This window comes from Camelus bactrianus, chromosome 18 (assembly GCF_048773025.1).
Source record: "Camelus bactrianus isolate YW-2024 breed Bactrian camel chromosome 18, ASM4877302v1, whole genome shotgun sequence".
Lineage (NCBI taxonomy): Eukaryota > Metazoa > Chordata > Mammalia > Artiodactyla > Camelidae > Camelus > Camelus bactrianus.
The window spans coordinates 19845440-19863347 of record NC_133556.1 but is presented as its reverse complement, the minus strand read 5'-3'; the positions used below and the strand labels follow the sequence as shown (position 1 = coordinate 19863347).

Below are 17908 nucleotides of genomic sequence, written 5' to 3'. Positions count from 1 at the left end.
GGTGCTCTCCACATTTCTGGTTTCTCTTGAAAAAGCAGTTGATCTGGTCACCCTGAGCTCACATTATCAGATAGCACAGTGCTCAAGAGATGAGTAGCAGCTGTCCACTTTCGGCAGAAAGAAACGTCTTCAGATGGCCCAGCCCCACCTTAGCCTGTTACCTGCTTGGCCGTCAGAGCCATTTGAGTTTGAGATCCCTGCTGTAAGGGACATGCTACTGTCATCCACCCACGCATTCTGGGCTTTCTATGTTCTTCACACGACATTCTGCCCATACCTGCCATGGGGTCTGCGCCTGGAGACAACACGAATATCAACGGTGCGCAGCAATTGGAATCACTGTAAGACCCCTGGAGATCAAACGTAGGGGCTTCTATGTATACGTTCCCCATGTTCTCAGCAACGAACTCCCGGATGGCTGGGATCATTTTGTCAGGCCGCAGACATCGGAGGATCACCATCCTCTCCAAACCTTGCAGAAACTTCCAAGACCCGGGGAGCTTCTCCTCATGGGGCCAGGCTGAGTCATAGATGAGCTTCCATTTGTCGGAATTTTGTTCCAAATGTTCCATCAGGCCTTTCAGTTTTGGCAACGCAGACGCGCGAACCACTTCTGCCCACGCCCTCTCAGACAGCCATTCTGGGGCCGGGTTGGGGAAGGGGTTGTCCAGGGCAACGCCTCCAGTTAGAAGGAAGTACCACATCTCCTCGTCAATTTGCTTTTTCTCTTTCAAGATGCCGATCGTCAAGAGGAGGGAGAAGAGCAGCTTGTCCTTCTCGAACAGAGAGCGGCAGACGTTGTTGTAGATGCTGAGGGTGAAGTGCTCGATGATGTAGTCAATTCGGAGCTCTAGCTCCTCGCTCTTCTTGCTGTGGGCCAGAGAGTGCACGTAGAGGTTTATGAACCACGTCAGGGAGTACTGGTACATGGGCTCGATGTTGGCCAGGTCAGAGATACAGAAGAAGATGGTGGCAGAGTGGACGGCCACCGGCTTGTAGCCCATCCGAGTCTCATCAATCTGCGTTTCCGTCAGTGAGGCAATTTCCTGCTTCTCAGAGATTTCTTCAGACAGCAGTTTGGAGGAGGACAAAACTTTGATGGCGGTCTCATCCTCGAGGATGTTGCCCTCGGACAGGGAAAGGACCTCCAAGATCTTGTCTTCAATTTCCTTTAGCTGCTTCTTGTTCTTGGCACTTTCCACAATCAGCTTGTTCTTTTTCTCTTCCAGTTCTGGCTTCTCCTTGGCGGCCACGATGCCAAGGAGTTGGTCTTGGAGCCCCAAGGGGGTGATCATAAAGTTGAGAAGACAGACTTTCACAGCGACTTCAGGGAGGTAATGCGGGTTTCTCAAACGGGTTGTGATGTACAACTTAAAGTCTCTGGAGTATTCGATGATGTTTTCACCGAGCCTCATGTACTCAACCCCTTGCTGCTTGAACGTGGACTTGAGCAAGATGGGTTCAATAAAGGCATCCAGCTCCTCCCCGACGTTTTCTAGTAAGACGGGGGTGCCAAACTGCAGCGCGTGCTCCAGCGTCCTCACGTAGTTGGTATCCGAAAACTTGATGACAGACAGCCTATTTTCTTTCTCCATATTCTTGATCCACTTATTGGCCTGCCCCTGAGGGTCAATCATTAAGGCCCAGCGTCTGGAGTTGGATACAATGATGCCATTGTCAATGGAGAAGGAGTCAATGGGCAACCCAGCAATCTGCCAGGCACGAATTTCTACAGGATCTCCTAATGTGTTGCTGAGACTAAAGTCACTGGAGCCGGGGATGAGTTTATCCTTACACTGGGCCAGCCACTGCTTCTGGCACTCAGCCCGATAATCCATGGTAAAAGCCCCCAGGTAAGCCACGGTCCCCGAGGACACCAACACATCCCCTGTCAGATTAGTATAGCGGATCCCCAGCTGCCGGGCAGCTTCTGTCCATCTGTCCTTCTCTCCCCCAAGACCACTGATCAGTTTTTCTGCCCTGATCAGCTTTTGGGAGCAGAGCTCAATGTTTTCCTCCAAGGTCTTTTTCTTGGTATTCATCTCTTCAAAGTCATCGTTCAGGGCCTGGAGGCGGTCTTCCACCAGCTTCAGCTCTGCTCGCTTCTGGTTCAGTTTCTGCATCTGTGCGTGCAGCTTCTCCTCGGCTTCCTTCAGCCGCTCCCGTTTGGGAGCCACCACTTTGGCCACACGATCGTACACCTCCATGGCCCTCACCCACTTGCACAGACCCTCGCAGGCAGATGACACGTTTTTAATGACGGCTGGCTGGAAATCGGGGTGATCGATAAACCTTTCCCGGATCCGCTTCATGATCACTGGGGCGATGTTGTCTTTGTCGTATGTCTTAAGACTCTCCAAGAATTTCAGATCTCCAAGAATCTTTCTTGATACCCCCCAGTAATCTTCTATCATTTTACCTGTTTGGGACAAGAAACAGAGATAAGACTAGTATGAAGACATTCTGGCTGAGACTTAGAGCCTTGCCATGGCTACTCCTTATATTTGGCCAAAGAGAAAAAAAAGATCTGACGGGATTTTAGGGCAGAGAATACTCTACATGATACCACAATGATGGATACATGTCATTACATAGTTTTCCAAACCCACAGAATATATAACACCAAGAGTGAACACCAATGTAAACTATGGACTTTGGGTGATAATGATGTACCCATGTAGCTTCATCAATTGTAACAACTCTGGTTGGGGATGTTGGTAATGAGGGAGGCAAGGCATGTGTTGGTGTGTTGGGGCAGGAGGTGCATGAGAAAGCTCTGCATCTTCATCTCAGTTTTGCTGTGAACATAAAACTGGTCTGAAAACAAAATCTTAATTTAAAAAATCCCCAGCTTCTTGTCATGGACTGGGAGGCCCCCCAACCTTACCCACCCTCGCCTCTATCTTACTCTCTGGTCTTTAGTTACAAGGACTTTCCTTCAATTCCTTGATGATCCTAAGTGCTTCCCTGCCATAAGCTCTTCACCTAGGCTGTAAATGGCATCTAGGTGGCTCCTCATCAGACTTCAGGCTTCTTTAAAAAGCTACCTCTCTATGAAGCATTTTCTTTCATCTCAGCTGCTAGACTGCCCATTCCCTTTATAGCATTTATGGCAATCTGTGATTTGTTTGTTTGGTTGGTTGGTTTTAATTGTCTGCCTCTCCCTTGGAGCTGTAAGCTCCTGGGGAGGAGAACAAGATGGTGGAGCAGTATGACACTGAGCTCAAGTTCCCCCATGAACATATCAAAAATACATCTACATGTGGAGCAAATCTCACTGAAAACCAACTGGAGACTGGCAGAAAGACTCCTCTACAATCAAGAATGTAAAGAATGATCCATGTGGACTCAGGTAGGAAAGAAGGAGAGGCAATCAGGTTGGGATCTGTGCCACTAGAAGAGACAAAAGAGGAAGAGTGTATTGCAGGCTCGGAGATCCTCCCTATCAGTGAGGGGTTCAAAACATATGGGGCATTCCAGCCCTGGGGTCTGACACTGGGAAGATGAGTTCCTTTAGCTTGTTTGAAAACCAGTGGGACTTACAGGAGAAACCAAGACTCCACTAGTGAAGAGCACACACACTTGCTTACTCCTGGGAGCAAGATGGGGAAAGCATATGAAATGGCCCAGGGCTCTGGACAGTTTCCCACGACTGCCCCAGTGTGTGCCTAGCCTGCACCCAGTGCCTGCTCTAGCCCCTCTAGCTCCAGCACAACTCCCCACTAGGGTGAAGGCTATCATTGCCAAAGACAGTGTGCACTTTGGGGAGGGGGAAAGCTGGTAACAGAGCTGGCCTGGACTTGGCACTGCATCCGAATGGGATGAAGACATCCATTGCTGGAGTTCGAAGAGGTGGTGGATTAGGAGCTGTCCAGAGCTTTGATTGATGTGCTAGGACCATCCAGCACACACCCAGCCCACACTGGTTGTCTGCTCTGGTCCCCCTGGCTCCAGTACTGCTACCCTCTAGAGTGAAGGTACTATTGCTGGGAGGGGAAGGGTACACACTTAGGGAGAATGGGACCAGCTCAAACCCAACCTGCAGGGCTTCTGCTCCAGCACCTTGGGACCTGACCCTGCGTACAATAGGGTGCTGATGACCACTGGGCATACGAGAAGCTCTGTCTGACACCTGGCTCTGGCTCTAGCCCCTCCATCTTCAGCCCCACTTTCCTGGGGAAGCCAGCACACCCTGGGGAAGATGTGACCCAAGCTCACCTAAGATACAGCTGTCCCACCAAAGCCCCTGGGCACATGTAGACTGCATAGGACACTCCCACACAAGAACACCCTTTCAAGATTGGGACAGGTAACTGTTCCATTTAATTTCATAGAGACAGAGAAAGTTAACAAAATGAGAAGACAGAGGAAAATGTTTCATATAAAAGAACAAGAAAGAAAAAAACCCCTGAAAAAACAGCTAATGAAACAGAAATAAATAATTCACCAGATAAAGAGTTCAAAGCATTAGTAATAAGAATGCTAATTGAACTTGGGAAAAGAATAGATGAAGACATTGACACTAGACACATAGACACCAGACAAAGACACTACAAAAAATTTACAGGCCTATAATTCCAATAAATATGGATGCAAAGGTCAACAAAATGTTAGCAAACTGAATTCAACAATTTATTAAAAAGATCATACACCATGACCAAGTGGAATTTATTCTGGGGGTGCAAGGATGGTTCAACATCCACAAATTAATCAATGTGATACACTACGTTAACCAAAGGAAAGATAAAGATCACATGATCATATCAGCAGAAGCAGAAAAAGCACTGGACAAAATTCAACATTCATTCATGATAAAAACTCTCATCAAAATTGGTACAGAGGGAACATATCTCAACATAATTAAGGCCATTAATGACAAACCCACAGCTAACACCATACTCAATGGTGAAAAGTTGAAAGCTTTTCCTCTAAAATCAGAAACAAGATAATGATACCCAATGTGGTCATTACTGTTTCACATAATATTCATGGAACGTAATATTAGGAAGTCCTAGCCACAGCAATCAGACAAGTAAAAGAAGTAAAAGGCACCCAAATTGGAAGGGAAAAAGGAAAACTGTCACTATTTACAGATGACATGATACTATATATAGAAAACTCAATAGTCTCCATGAAAAAGAGTATTAGAACTGCTAAATGAATTCAGTAATGTTGCAGGATATAAGGTTAATAAACAGAAATCTGTTATCTAGCTGTATAAGACAAGAAAGCCAGAAAACAATCTTGTTCAGAATTGCATCAAAAAGAATAAAATGCCTAGGAATAAGCTTAACCAAGGAGGTGAAAGATCTACATTCTGAAAACATGGAACATTGATGATGTAATTGAAGACGATACAAAACATGGAAAGATATCCCATGTTCACGAATTGGAAGAATTAATATTGTTAAAATGTCCATACTGCCCAAAGCAATCTACAGATATAACACAAAACCTATCAAAATATCAGTAAAGAACTAGAACAAATAATCCTAAAATTTATATGGATCCACAAAACACCCCAAATAGCCAAAGCAATCTTGAGAAAAAAAGAACAAAGCTGAAGGTTTGTTCATGTCCTTGACTTCAGACTATATTTCAAAGCTACAGTAATAAAAACAGCACAATACTGACACAAAACAGACAAAAAGATCAATGGGAACAGAATAGAGAGCCCAGAAATCAACCTATGCACTTATGGTGGTCAGTTAATCTACAACATAGGAGACAAGAATATACCATAGGGAAAAGACAGTCTATCAGTAAGTGATGCTGGGAAAACTGGATAGCTACATGTAAAAAGAAAACGAAATTAGAACGTTTTCTCACATCACATACAAAAATTAACTGAAAATGGATTAAAAACTAAATATAAGACTGGAAACTATAAAATTCCTAGAATAAAACAAAGGCAGAATACTCTTTGACATAAACCATAGCAATGTTTTTTTTGGATTTGTCTTCTCAGGCAAAGGAAATCAAAACAAAGTTAAACAAAAAGGACCTAATTAAACTTAAAAGCTTTTGCATAGCAAGGAGACTATGTACAAAATGAAAAGACAACATACAGAATGGGAAAAAATAATTGCAAATGATATAACCAAAAAGGGGTTAATATTCAAAATATATAAACAGCTCATATAATTATATTTAAAAAACAATCTAATCAAAAATAGGCAGAAGACTTGAATAGATATTTTCCAAAGTAGATATACAAATGGCTAACAGGCACTGAAAAGATGCTCAATTTCACTAATTATTAGAGAAATGCAAATTAAAACCAAAATGAGGTATCATGTCACACCTGTCAGACTGGCTATCATCAAAAAGTCTATTAATAACAAATGTTGGAGAGGATGTGGAGGAAAAGGAACCCTCATATACTGTTTATGGGAATGTAAATTGGTGCAGCCATTATGGAAAACAGTATGGATATTCCTTTAAAAAAGTGAAAATTGATCCAACAATTACACTCTTGGGTATCCAAAAAAAAAAAATTAAAACACTAATTCAAAAAGATACATGCACTTTAACATTCATAGCAGTATATTATTTACAGTAGCCAAGATATGGAAGTAACCCAAGTGCCCATCAAGAAATGATTGGATTAAGAAAATGTGGAATACATATAGAGAATGGAATATTACTCAGTCATGAAAAAGAATGAAATACTGCCATGAAGCATGTGCATGGACCTAAAGGGTATTCTGCAGGCATCTAGGTGTCTGGGTCTCTCTCCATTTCTTTCTCAGTCTCAGTTTCTTTCTCTGCATCTCTTTCTCACTCTCTGTCTCTTTTTATTCTCTTTTTTCCTCTGGTTATCTCTTTCAGTGTCTCTGTCTCACTATTTTTCTTTCTGCTTCTTATCTTTCTCTCTTTAGCTCTTTCTGCTTCTCTCCCTCTCATCCACATCTTACTTTGTGTGCTTGCTCCCTATTGGTCCTTTTGTCTCCATGAGCTTCATTTTTGTAATATTTTGTAAACAGGGGCCTTGACTGAGCTTGGCTTCACCTAAAGATGCCTGCATTTTCCTGACTGATTGAGAGGAGAAAGGATGGTGAAGAAACATATAACATACAAAAATACACTGAAAATGGATTAAAAACTAAATATAGTTTTTAGTGCGCTCTTTGGGTACACACACACTTCCTGGTGCCTTTCTTATTTCCCCCAAGACGTGACAATACTGCCTGCAGGCCTGGGGCAGGATGAGTGGGGGCACCAGCACCCATCCTACCAGGGGAGAGCAGCCTGTACAGGCCTCTGGGTCAGGTGGGGTGCTGGAAGGGATTACCACTGCCGCTGGGGTCCGGCTTCCTCTCAGGTCTTAGCCCCTTCATCACACAGATGCTCTCCATGACCAGTTTGACAGGGCCAGGTGGATTCTGCATGGACTTCACCAGTGAGATGTCTGCAGGGTTCAGGGTGTCCAGTGCAGCAAGTGCGGCCTCCAGTGCTGGCATCACCTCTGCCAGGTCCCCTTCACATTCGTTCTGCAGGCAACACAGGGACAGGAGAGGTGACTGCCTAGTGCCTGGCATACTGGGGGCGAAGCAAGCTCAGCTCCTGGAGGAAGCAGAGCAAGTAGGAAGAGGTGCTTCCTGTCCCAGTGTCCTTCCAGGGTGGTGCCCCCTCCTGGAGGTCTGCATGGTGAGGGTGGCTCTGACAGCTGGCCAGCAGCAGGGAGGCATGCATGGAATTGTAGGGCTGTGGTCTGGATACCTTGACATTGAGAATTTACATGGTTTTAAAAAAAAATCAAGCTTTTGGTTTTTAGCAAATTCCCAAGATATATATGCAGTGAGTGACTTCATAGCCATTGATCAAGGATGGGTTGAGAGATGAAATAAAAAAAATAAGGGGTGAGTGACAGATGGGAAGAGGGTTAGGGCAAGTTTAGGGAAGAATAAGGTGTGAGGGGTGGGAGAAGGTCAGAGAAAGGGCGAGTGTCCGGGATGCACTTGTAGTTCAGACATAGGGTAGAGGTGGTGTTGGCAATGGGGGAAGTTTGGGGATAGGGTGGAGTTTAAGGCAAGAGGTTAAGGATGAGAAATGTGGATAAAGATTAACGCTGGGTCATGAGCTCTGGGAAAAGGAGATGGTGTATATTTTGTCCATTACTTCTTCATTCAGAACCAAAACTAATACAATGGAATATTATTCAGCCCTAAAACAAAATGAAGTACTGATTCATGCAACAACACGGATAAACCTTGAGAACATTATGCTAAGTGAAAGCAGCCAGACAGATGCAAAATGCCACCTGCTACATGATTCCATTTACATGAAATGTGCATAAAAAGAAAATCCACAGAGGCAGAAAGTAGGTTAGTGGTTGCCAGGGACCAGGGAGAGGGAGGATTGGCTAGCGACTGCTAATAGGTGCAGGCTTCTTTTTGGGTGATGAAAATGTTCTAGAATTAGACAGAGGTGATGATTATATAACTTTGTGAATACACTAAAAACCTCTGAATTGCATGATTTTACAAGGTGAATATTAATTGTATATGAACTATATGTCATTTTAAAAAAAAAGAAAGCTTAACAGTATAACATTTTAGAACTGGAAGGAACTTTATAGATTACAGTTGGCCCTCTGTCCGTGGACTTGGAACCACTGATACAGAGGGCTGACTGTAGGGGGCTTGAGCACCTGTGGATTCTGGTATCTGCAGGGGGAGCTTGGTGTCTGCGGGCCCCCGGCTCCCTACTCAGTGAATTTTCTGTTAGTCTCCGAGCCTAGGGAGTGATCACGCAGTCATGAATGAAGTGAAACTTCATAAGAGAATGTCAAAAGCAGCACGTGTTGAAGTCTATGTCTTGCACGTTTATGGTGACAGGCAAACAAAATAAAGGAGGTTCCACCTTCCTACATACGTGTGCGTATATCATGGATTCTTTATTTTAGGTTTTCTGCTTTTCTTATAAACTCATAGCAATGTTTCATTTGGCTTCATCATATTAAAACAATCCCCCCCTCCTCAAAATGAGCCACGTCAGATGTCCCCAGCATCAAAACAGAATGCCCTGCTTCTGGTGGTAAGAATGGCTCGGTCCCAAGGGCAATTCAAGGGGTGCAAGACATGGGGAAGAACCGGGGCGGACCCCTGCTTCAGGAGGGGCTTGCAGGCAGAGGACACCAAAGGTGCTCACTCAGCTATAGCTCTGGATTCTCACCAGGTTCCAACCAACCCAGATGCCCATGGCTTCCTACTACCTATAGCTTCGTGCGCTTTCCTATAACGTGCCAGACAACTAGTGGCCCACGTTCACGTTATGCCCCCTGGTGGCCTGGAAGCTCTGCTTCTTTCCTAAGGGGTAAGTCCTGGGTTCCAGAGGGCTTGTTTGTCAAGTAACTCCAAAGGCTTTCATTGTCGTATTACCTCTGACAATGATTCTTAACCCTGACTCTGCATCAGAGTCGCCGAGGAGCACTCAGGGCATCCTCACCATCAGGCTCCACACCCAGAGATTCTGATTCATTCTGGTTCTGATGCAGCCTAGGTGGGGTCTGGGCACCTGCATTTTTGAAACTCCAAAGCTGACTCTGACACACAGCTCTGTTGAGAAACTGCAGCTGACACACTGGAAATACCGAACACAGGGAAGGAAGGAATAGACTTCAGTGCCCAGTAGGGGAATGGCTCCTTGATGGGTGAAACACCTACATAGCATGGTCATTAAAGTGATTATATGACATTCTGGAAAAACAGTTGTGATAGGCTGTTCAGGAAATTAAAAAGCATGAAGCAAATCACAGTTATGCTATGATTGCAGTAACCATGCACATGGATAGACAGGAACTAGAAGAAAACTTGGAAAATTGGATAGGTGTTAAAGTTGAGCTCTTAAAAATTCTTTTGTATGTGTTATTACTGTTACATCATTTGTTTCTGTGGAAAAAAATTAATAAATGACCCCTGTGGCTTAGCAGTGCACAGAGCAGCAGGGCTGTTTGAGGCGCGTGAAGCACAGTGCTTGCTGATGAAACGTAACCATCTCTGCAGTACTCCAAGCATCGTTTATTATCCTCATTAGGGGGAAAAGAAACGATCCATTAGCTTAGAAAGAATCGACCAGTTTGAGATTTGCAAGTGTTAGCCACTATATATAAAAATAAATTAAAAAACAAATTTCTTCTGTACAGCACAGGGAACTATATTCAATACCTTGTAATAACCTTTAATTAAAAAGAATATGAAAATGAATGTATATATGTATATGTATGACTGGGACATTGTGCTGTACACCAGAAATTGACATATTGTAACTGACTATACTGCAATTAAAAAAAAAAAAAAAGAATCAACCAAGTTAAGTAAATCGTTTCACTTGGGCAGCAAGGGTTTGGGAACTGACTCTTTGCCAGTCTCCTGATGGTCCCAGGACGGACTCCACTCCATTGCTGAGCCTCTGCACTGCGTTAGCACCACACTGGGTGTTCTCTCCCATGTTCTCTCATTTCTAGGGGTGCGAGGATATTAGAGGAAATCAGCAGCCCTCGTGTGGAGGAGGACTGTAGCCCTGAGAGGTTCAGGAGGGGATGCTGGTCCTCACGAAAGTCTCAGGGAAACTCAGAGCAAGCACAGGTCTTTTTACTCCTCCCTGGATAGTTTCTTCCACCTCCTGACTCACCTTCAGGATGTCACTCCCAGTACTCGGGGATGCGACGGCAAAGCATTAGACCTCACCCTTCATGTCAAAACCTGAGTTTTGGCAGTCTATTACCCAGGAATGGGTGTGGTGGGTCACTGCCTTATAAACCTCATGTCACCTCTCACCTCCTTCCTGTTCCAGCAAATCACTGTTTTCCTCTGACATTGTGGAGAAGAATCCCATGTGTGATGGTACCCATACATGGTGAGAGACTGGCCTTTATAAAGCAGGCAAGTCCACATGGTACAGGGAAAAGAACGATAGTTCTGGAGAATAGCTAACATGGGCCATGAAGCTCTGATTGCGTGCTGGACACATGCCATAAATTTCACATGTTTTTCTCTTAGTGTCTCCATTTTACAGATGAGGAAACTGAGGTTAGGAAGGGACAGAGCAAATATTGAGCCCTGACACATCTGATTCTAGCACTGAATCACAGAAAAGTTGCAAATGCATGTGCCTCTAGGGGAAAGACCAGTGATATGAGTGTCACAAAGTGAACTATTTGGGGCTTTGATGAACTGGAACTCACCAGGGACAGCATTGATTAAAAGCTGCCCATGGGTGCAACCCAGGAATGCAGGTCTTGTGTTGCCCTAGAACTCAATTTGTTTTCCTAATAAAAGCTAAAAGTTAAAAAATTTTACTTGAAATCTTTTGATTTTTAAAAGTTAAGTATTTCAAATTAAAAAAAAAATACTGTATGCGTCACAGTGTATATATAGCTGCTAGTTTTTGCAACTTCTGGGATAATGGCCAGATGCGAGGGCTTTGGAAGCAGGGAGCTCTGGGTTTGAATCTTGATTCAGTCACATGGTAGCTGTGTGACTGGACAAGTCGTTTAAGTCCTTGTACCATGATTTCCTCATCTGTAAACTTGGAATAATGCCATTTGCCTTACAGGGCTGTTAGGATGATAAAAGTTACTGTAAATCAAACACAGGAGAACACAACCTTCATGAGAAAAGGAACTTTGTCTGTCTTATTCACTCCTATTTGCCCACAGCCTAGAAAAGTGCCAGCACAAAGTAAGCGTTCAATAAATATTTGTTAAATAAAGCAATACCAAAAAAACCATGATGACGTTGATAAGTCATGGCTCTTATTATCCCCTTGTCATAGAATAACAAATCACCTGCTAGATGATGGCTCTTGGTACCCAGCGGTCACTGTCTTTTATGGTTCCACTGGCCCCCCTCACATACCACTAGAACTACGAGTCAGCAAGCCTCTCTTATCCAGGACATTCACTGTGGGACTCTGAGACCAGAGACTGGACCTGTGGGAACCTAACAGAGGCCAGATTTCAGGACTTATTAGAGAAAAGCCAGTCTGGAAGTCCCATCCTTTTCAAAACAGTGCCCCATAACCTAGAAGTGAGACACAAGCTACTTTTTGTTCAAGCTCTTGTTTGAAGAATGGTCAAAAGAATTTTCTAACTGCTGAGTGGGAAAGTAGGGGCAAGTAAGTATCTTAAGCTAAGTGCTATGAGCCTTGGATTCTAATCCTACTAACTAGCCTTGCAGCTCTGGAAAGTCATTTTTACCACTGAACCTCAATGTTGTTGACTTTCAGATACTGACAGCTGTCACTAGTAAGTCCAAAGTTGTTATGATACTCAAATGGAACTGTGTGCTTCAAAGTGCTTGGAGAAATACGTAACATCACACGAACGTTAATCAGATTTTTTTCTAATATCTGAATATAGGTGAAGCCCTTCCCAGGACTGCTCTTCTTTAGTACAGAAATCACCTTCAAATGCGGCCCTCTAGGTTTAACCTTCTGTCATTCAACAAATATTTATTTCACACCTATGACATGCCAGCCACATCTGAGCAAAAACATGATGGAGGTGAAGGAGATAGCCAATGCGAACAGCCAGTGCAAGGGCCCTGGGGTAGGAACATGCCTTGCATTTGTCTGGGGAGTAGCTAGGAGGCCCGTGTGGCCAGAGCAGTCAATGAGGGGAAAATAATAAGAGATGAGGTTAGATTATATTGGGGTTTGTAGGCCTTGACTCTGAGGGAGAGGGAAAGTATCTGCAAAACAATAATGCTTCCTGGAGAGAGCCAGGTGTCACTTACTAGTTATGTGATGCTGGAAAAGCATCCTTTCAACCCTCACTTCTTCCATCTGCAAGTTGGGCATGACCGCGCACATTCTGCGGGACTCTGTTAGGCTCTAGTGAGAGAATGGAGAACCCAGAAAATGCCGGTTCCCCCTCTTTCCTCTCGGTTCTTTATACCTTGATTCCTTGAGCAATGGCGGCAGCAGCGTTGGCTTCTTTTTCGTCTGCCTGCACCAGAAGTTTCTTGGCATCGGCCTCTCTCGTCTCCTCTTCGATTTTCACCATCATCTTAGCGGTCTCCTCAGAGGTCTGGATGAGTTGGGGTTGGAGGGCAGTCAGCTCTACTTGCATGACTGCCACCTAGCAAGGAGAGAGGGTGAGAGGGGTGCAGGGTCAGCCATGCCAATGCTGAAAATGGCGGAGTCGGCAAAAGCTGCAACGACCTCTAACCTATGATACGTGCAGAAGATACTGATGATTTTAATGGTGCTGGGTACACATTTGTTGGCTAGGGTTTCTCTCTTCGATCTTCTAGTACTTAGTTGCTGAGTTCATACTATGTGTTGTAGTTACCAAGCTCTGTGGTAGGCACCAGACATATAATGGTAAACTTAAAAAATTTTAAAATGATACAACATTTTAAAACTTTCAAGGTCATTTCTTCCAGTGGTCTGAGGCTCTCTAAAACATTCCTGCCAAATAGCTCTCTGACCACTGTCTGAACATCTCCAATGATGGGGAGCTCACCACCGCTCTGGGGAGCTGGGCTGTTTTTCAGACAACTAAACACATCAGATTTTCCTGGTAAAGAGCTGGAATCTACCCCCACGCAGTTTTCACCCACTGGTCCTGATTCTGCCTTCTAAGGCAGCTCAGGTATTTTTTGGAGAGAGTTTTATGACCTCGAACCCACTGCCCCCCAGAAAGTCCACATGAGAGAAACACAGCATGCTGGCCTGATCAGGAACACAGACTCTGGAGTCGTGCAGACCCAAGCTTCAGTTTTGACCTAACCGCTTGCACCAGCTACTCGCGAGGCTGGTGATGGTGGGCAAGTCGCCGGGCCTCTCTGGGTCCTTGGTCTTTGGGTGTAACGTGATGATAACAGCGTTTTCCTCATACACAGGCACGTGGCAGGGCTCGAGGAGTGTTAACTGGCACCGTCATTCTCTTTACTGTCCTCAGGTCATTTTGCTGCTCCTCCAACAACAGTTTGCTCGCCCTATCCTTGTCTGGAGAGACCCCAATTTTCAGCATCTCTCTAAAAGCCAGTGACTCTGAGTTGGACCCAGCAACCCCAGGAGCAGAACAACAGAGGCCACCTCTGACGCTCTCTCCCATCCCTGCACTGCATGTTGGTGGGTTTGCTGTACTCAGTGACAGGTCAGCCTACGGCAAACCATTCAGCTGCCTTAGTTCTTCATGGGTGCTGAAAATTCACGTCTTAATGTGATTTTGTCAAGGGACTCCAAGCACAAGTCAACTGCTGGTTCAAATGCCAGACATTTTGCTAAGGGTTATGCTTCTGTCAGCTCATTTAATCTTCATAATGCCCTATGAAGTGAAGACAGTTATCACTTTTTTTAATGAGGAAACTAAGGCCCCAAGAGGTTGAAATAACATCTTCCAGGTTGTATAGCTGATAAGTTGTAATGCTGGAGTTTGAGCCCAGGACTGTCCGACTCCACAAAACCCTGCTCTAACCACCGCCCTGTCCTGCCCAGTCCCCCACTGAGAATACCCGGGACTGAGGCAAGGGTGAGGTGAGTGAGGCACTTGCCTTGGACACAGAATTTAAAGGGGCACCAAAAACACTCAGTACTCCAGATAAGTCGTGTTTTACTGTAATGTAAGAAGTTAAAATTCGTTCAAAAAGATCCATGGTGAAGAAAACATCAAAGGCTTTAAAGACAGACTCTCACAGGGCCAAGATTAGGCTGAGGTAAGCGAGGTTAAGTCCTGCAAGTGCGGGGTGAGATGCTGTCTTTATCTGGTGCTCTCTTAACCTCCGCACCTGAACAAGCGCCTCACCACGTCCCCTTGGCCCTAGACCTCTTCGTCCCTGTTCTGTTCTGGCAGTGCTCACCTGTGATGCTGCAAATTCAAGCTTCTGCAGGCCTGTCAGGTAGCGGTTCCTCATCACATCCACCTCTTGTCTCTTCCTATTCAGGAGCGTCTTGAAGGTTAGGATCAGTTCGAGATAGGAGGTAGGGGTAACGTAGTTGTGTCTGCGAAGTGTGTGGTAGTAGTCGAGAGACAGCGTTTTCACGTTCTCCTGGAAATATTTGCACATGGAGATGACCCTGCCAAGGACACAAAGGGTAGGGAGGCAGGTCCAACCTGCTGTAGAGGGATCCAGCACGGCTTGGCTCGCAGATGTGAGGGTGCGAGAAGACCACTCACCATGGCCTGCTGGAATCCCAAATTCCCTGCAGCATGTCAACAGAGGCTCAGGAGGGATGAAGGAGGTATAAATTCCTACCAGAATGATCTTTGATCGGGTAATTTCTATCTTTGATCGCTTTTGTGAATCACCAGGGCTTAAGCAGGAGTTCTTAATCTTTGGCAGTCTGGTGAAGCCTCTGGACTTTGCAGAATAATGTTTTAAAATGCACAACATAATATACATATATATAGGATTATAAAGGAAACCAATTATGTTGAAAGAGTTTTCAACATATTTTAAAAACCAAATTTGTGATATTGTTATATGTGTGCTTTTATTGATACATTAAATCAGGGGTCAGCAGACTTTTTCCGGAAAGGGCCAGATAGTAACTATTTTAGACTTTGTGAGCCACATAGTCTCAGTAGTAACTACTCGACTCTGCCATTGTAGTGTGCATGGCTGTCTTCCAATAAAACATTATGTACAGACATAGACTGTGAACTGGACTTGGCCCATGGGTCATAGTTTGCCGATGGAGGCATTAAATAGTAAGATTGGGCAACGAGTCTGAAAACTATCATCATTTTGAAGGAAATGATATATTGGGGTATCTGTAATGACTGAATGAGGTATGGGAATAACTGTGATTCCCACAGGTAACAAAGACACAGGTCTCACACAGCCAGACTGGGGTTTATCACCTCTCATTGTCACCTCTCACTGAAAGAAATGCAAAGCACCAGGTGTCAGTGAACAAGAAGATGTAATTTGTCCCCATTCATATTCGCTGGCCCTCCAAATTCCTTTCATGAGGCTGTAGACCTAGGTTAAGGGTCTTCTGGCCTACAGAACAAAGTTCATAGCTCTTAAAATGTCTTAAAGCCATGAAAATTCTGCCTATTTATTCATTTTTTTATTCATTCATTTAATGAGTAGTAATTGAACTTACTATGTACCAGGATATAGAGGTATACAAGGCAGGTGACATGACTCCTGCATTCACGGGACACCCAGAGTGGTTGACAGTCTCATCCCTTCATCCCTTCCCCTACTCTAGCCAAAATTCAGTGCTTTTTTTCTTTCTTTCTTTCTTTCTTTTTTTTTTTTTTTTTTGTATATCTGTGCTTTATACAAAAAAATAGCAAGTGTTTTTCACAACAAAAAAAAACCCTCACAAGAACCAATTTTCACCCCCTTGGCAGTGATACTGCCCCTGTCGGGAATGTACACTCTGAGACTACAGAAATAGCTGTATTATCACATCCAGGTTCTCACAGCTATAACAACAGTGCATCTCCAGGACGATTCTGTACAACGAAATGTTATGCTTTTTCAGCAAAGACGTTTTATTAACTATCTAAACATGATTTAAAAGTATAAGACTTTTTTTTAAAAAAAACATATAAATTGATGAAGCTTAAAACAGCAACGAGAATAGAGCCAATACCTGGATTTTCATTTGAAATATTTGGTCGGGGCACTATAATGCAGCTAACACTTACTCCGTCCGAATACTGTCTTCGAGCTCCACATCTTCTAGAAATTTGTTGGCCACCATCTCCAGGGCATCAGTAGGCCAAGACTGGAACCAGTCAATTGTACAGCAGTTGATCAGTGATGGGAACATCCGCAGGCGGTTCCGGAAGGCATCCCCAATTGGACTCATGGCTGATGAAAAGTAGACTCTGTTAGGTCTCTTTCTCTGCGTCAAGGAGGCCTAAAGGGACAGGAAAGTCTTCCCAAGCATGCTGGTGGGGTCTAGGGAGCAGTGGTGTTTCCTGTTGGTACACCAGGGTGCAATGGGGAGTAGTCATGATAAGTGCCTGGGAAGTGCAGGGGGGATATTTTCATGCAACTTTGTGATGGAAATTCAGTTTATTACAATAGCCTTCTGGCTGGTCTCACAATATCTATATTATCCCTCCAGATCCTCAGGGTCACTTAGCCAGAGTGGTTTGAGTCCTTTGACCCCCTTGCTCTATTTGTCTTGACTCCCAGACATAAAGGAGTCATGGATGCCCCTTACATAGCTACTTATAGAAGATGCTGTGGGGGCCATCAGCTTGTTTCTGACCTCATCTCAATCCAACCACACACTTTGGGTTCTATGCCCCCAATTCCATTCATTTTTTTATTTAGACTCAATGTGGCAAAAGGAGCAGGATGTAAATAATGTGGAAGTGTGGGGTCAGCGTGGCTAAAAAACAGAAGCGGAAGCTTGGTTTGAGATGAGAGTGGAGAAGAGACAGGAGACAGCCTGGAAGGTGGCTTTATAAAACCATAGGTTAGGAATTTTGGTCTTTATCCTAATAGAAAGCAATTTAGGTGTTTCAGTGTGTGTGTGTGTGTGTGTGTGTGTGTGTGTGTGTGTGTAAACATACAATGACCATATTTGCAATTCATGAAAAAAAGACCATTCTGGCTCCATGGAATAGAAAGGTCTGGAATGGACAGACATGGACACAGAACAGTTAGAAGGCTGTAGAGGTGAGGTCTGGGTGAGATGATAATGGCTTAGCTAATATGAATGTAGCAGAGATAGAGATAAGCGGGTAGATATGTGAGAGAGAGCAAGGGGGCAAAAACTGACAGGACATGGTAATGAGAGAGGAGTATTAAACAAGATCCCTAGGTCTCTGGAAGGATTGGAGATGTCATTCACCCAGAGCAGAACTCCGAATGTTGTTCCGTGAGGCTGCCTGGGTAATGTACTAAAAGGAAGGAGAGAATTTAGAGGAGAATTCAGAGAATTGGGGAGAATGGAACAGGTTTAAAATAGTTTGTTCAGGAGAGTG

At 44.3% G+C, this 17908-nt stretch overlaps 1 protein-coding gene across 1 annotated transcript in view; it reads right to left on the bottom strand.

The window, feature by feature from the left end:
• DNAH3 (dynein axonemal heavy chain 3) overlaps window positions 1-17908 on the bottom strand; it is a 152752-nt gene that overhangs the window by 23671 nt on the left and 111173 nt on the right. The window contains exons 50-54 of the mRNA XM_074346872.1: window positions 16616-16781; window positions 14811-15027; window positions 12902-13084; window positions 7295-7493; window positions 278-2419 (exon numbers count right to left, since the gene is read on the bottom strand). Coding sequence (XP_074202973.1) covers window positions 278-2419; window positions 7295-7493; window positions 12902-13084; window positions 14811-15027; window positions 16616-16781 — 2907 coding nt within the window. The remainder of the gene's footprint in view (window positions 1-277; window positions 2420-7294; window positions 7494-12901; window positions 13085-14810; window positions 15028-16615; window positions 16782-17908) is intronic.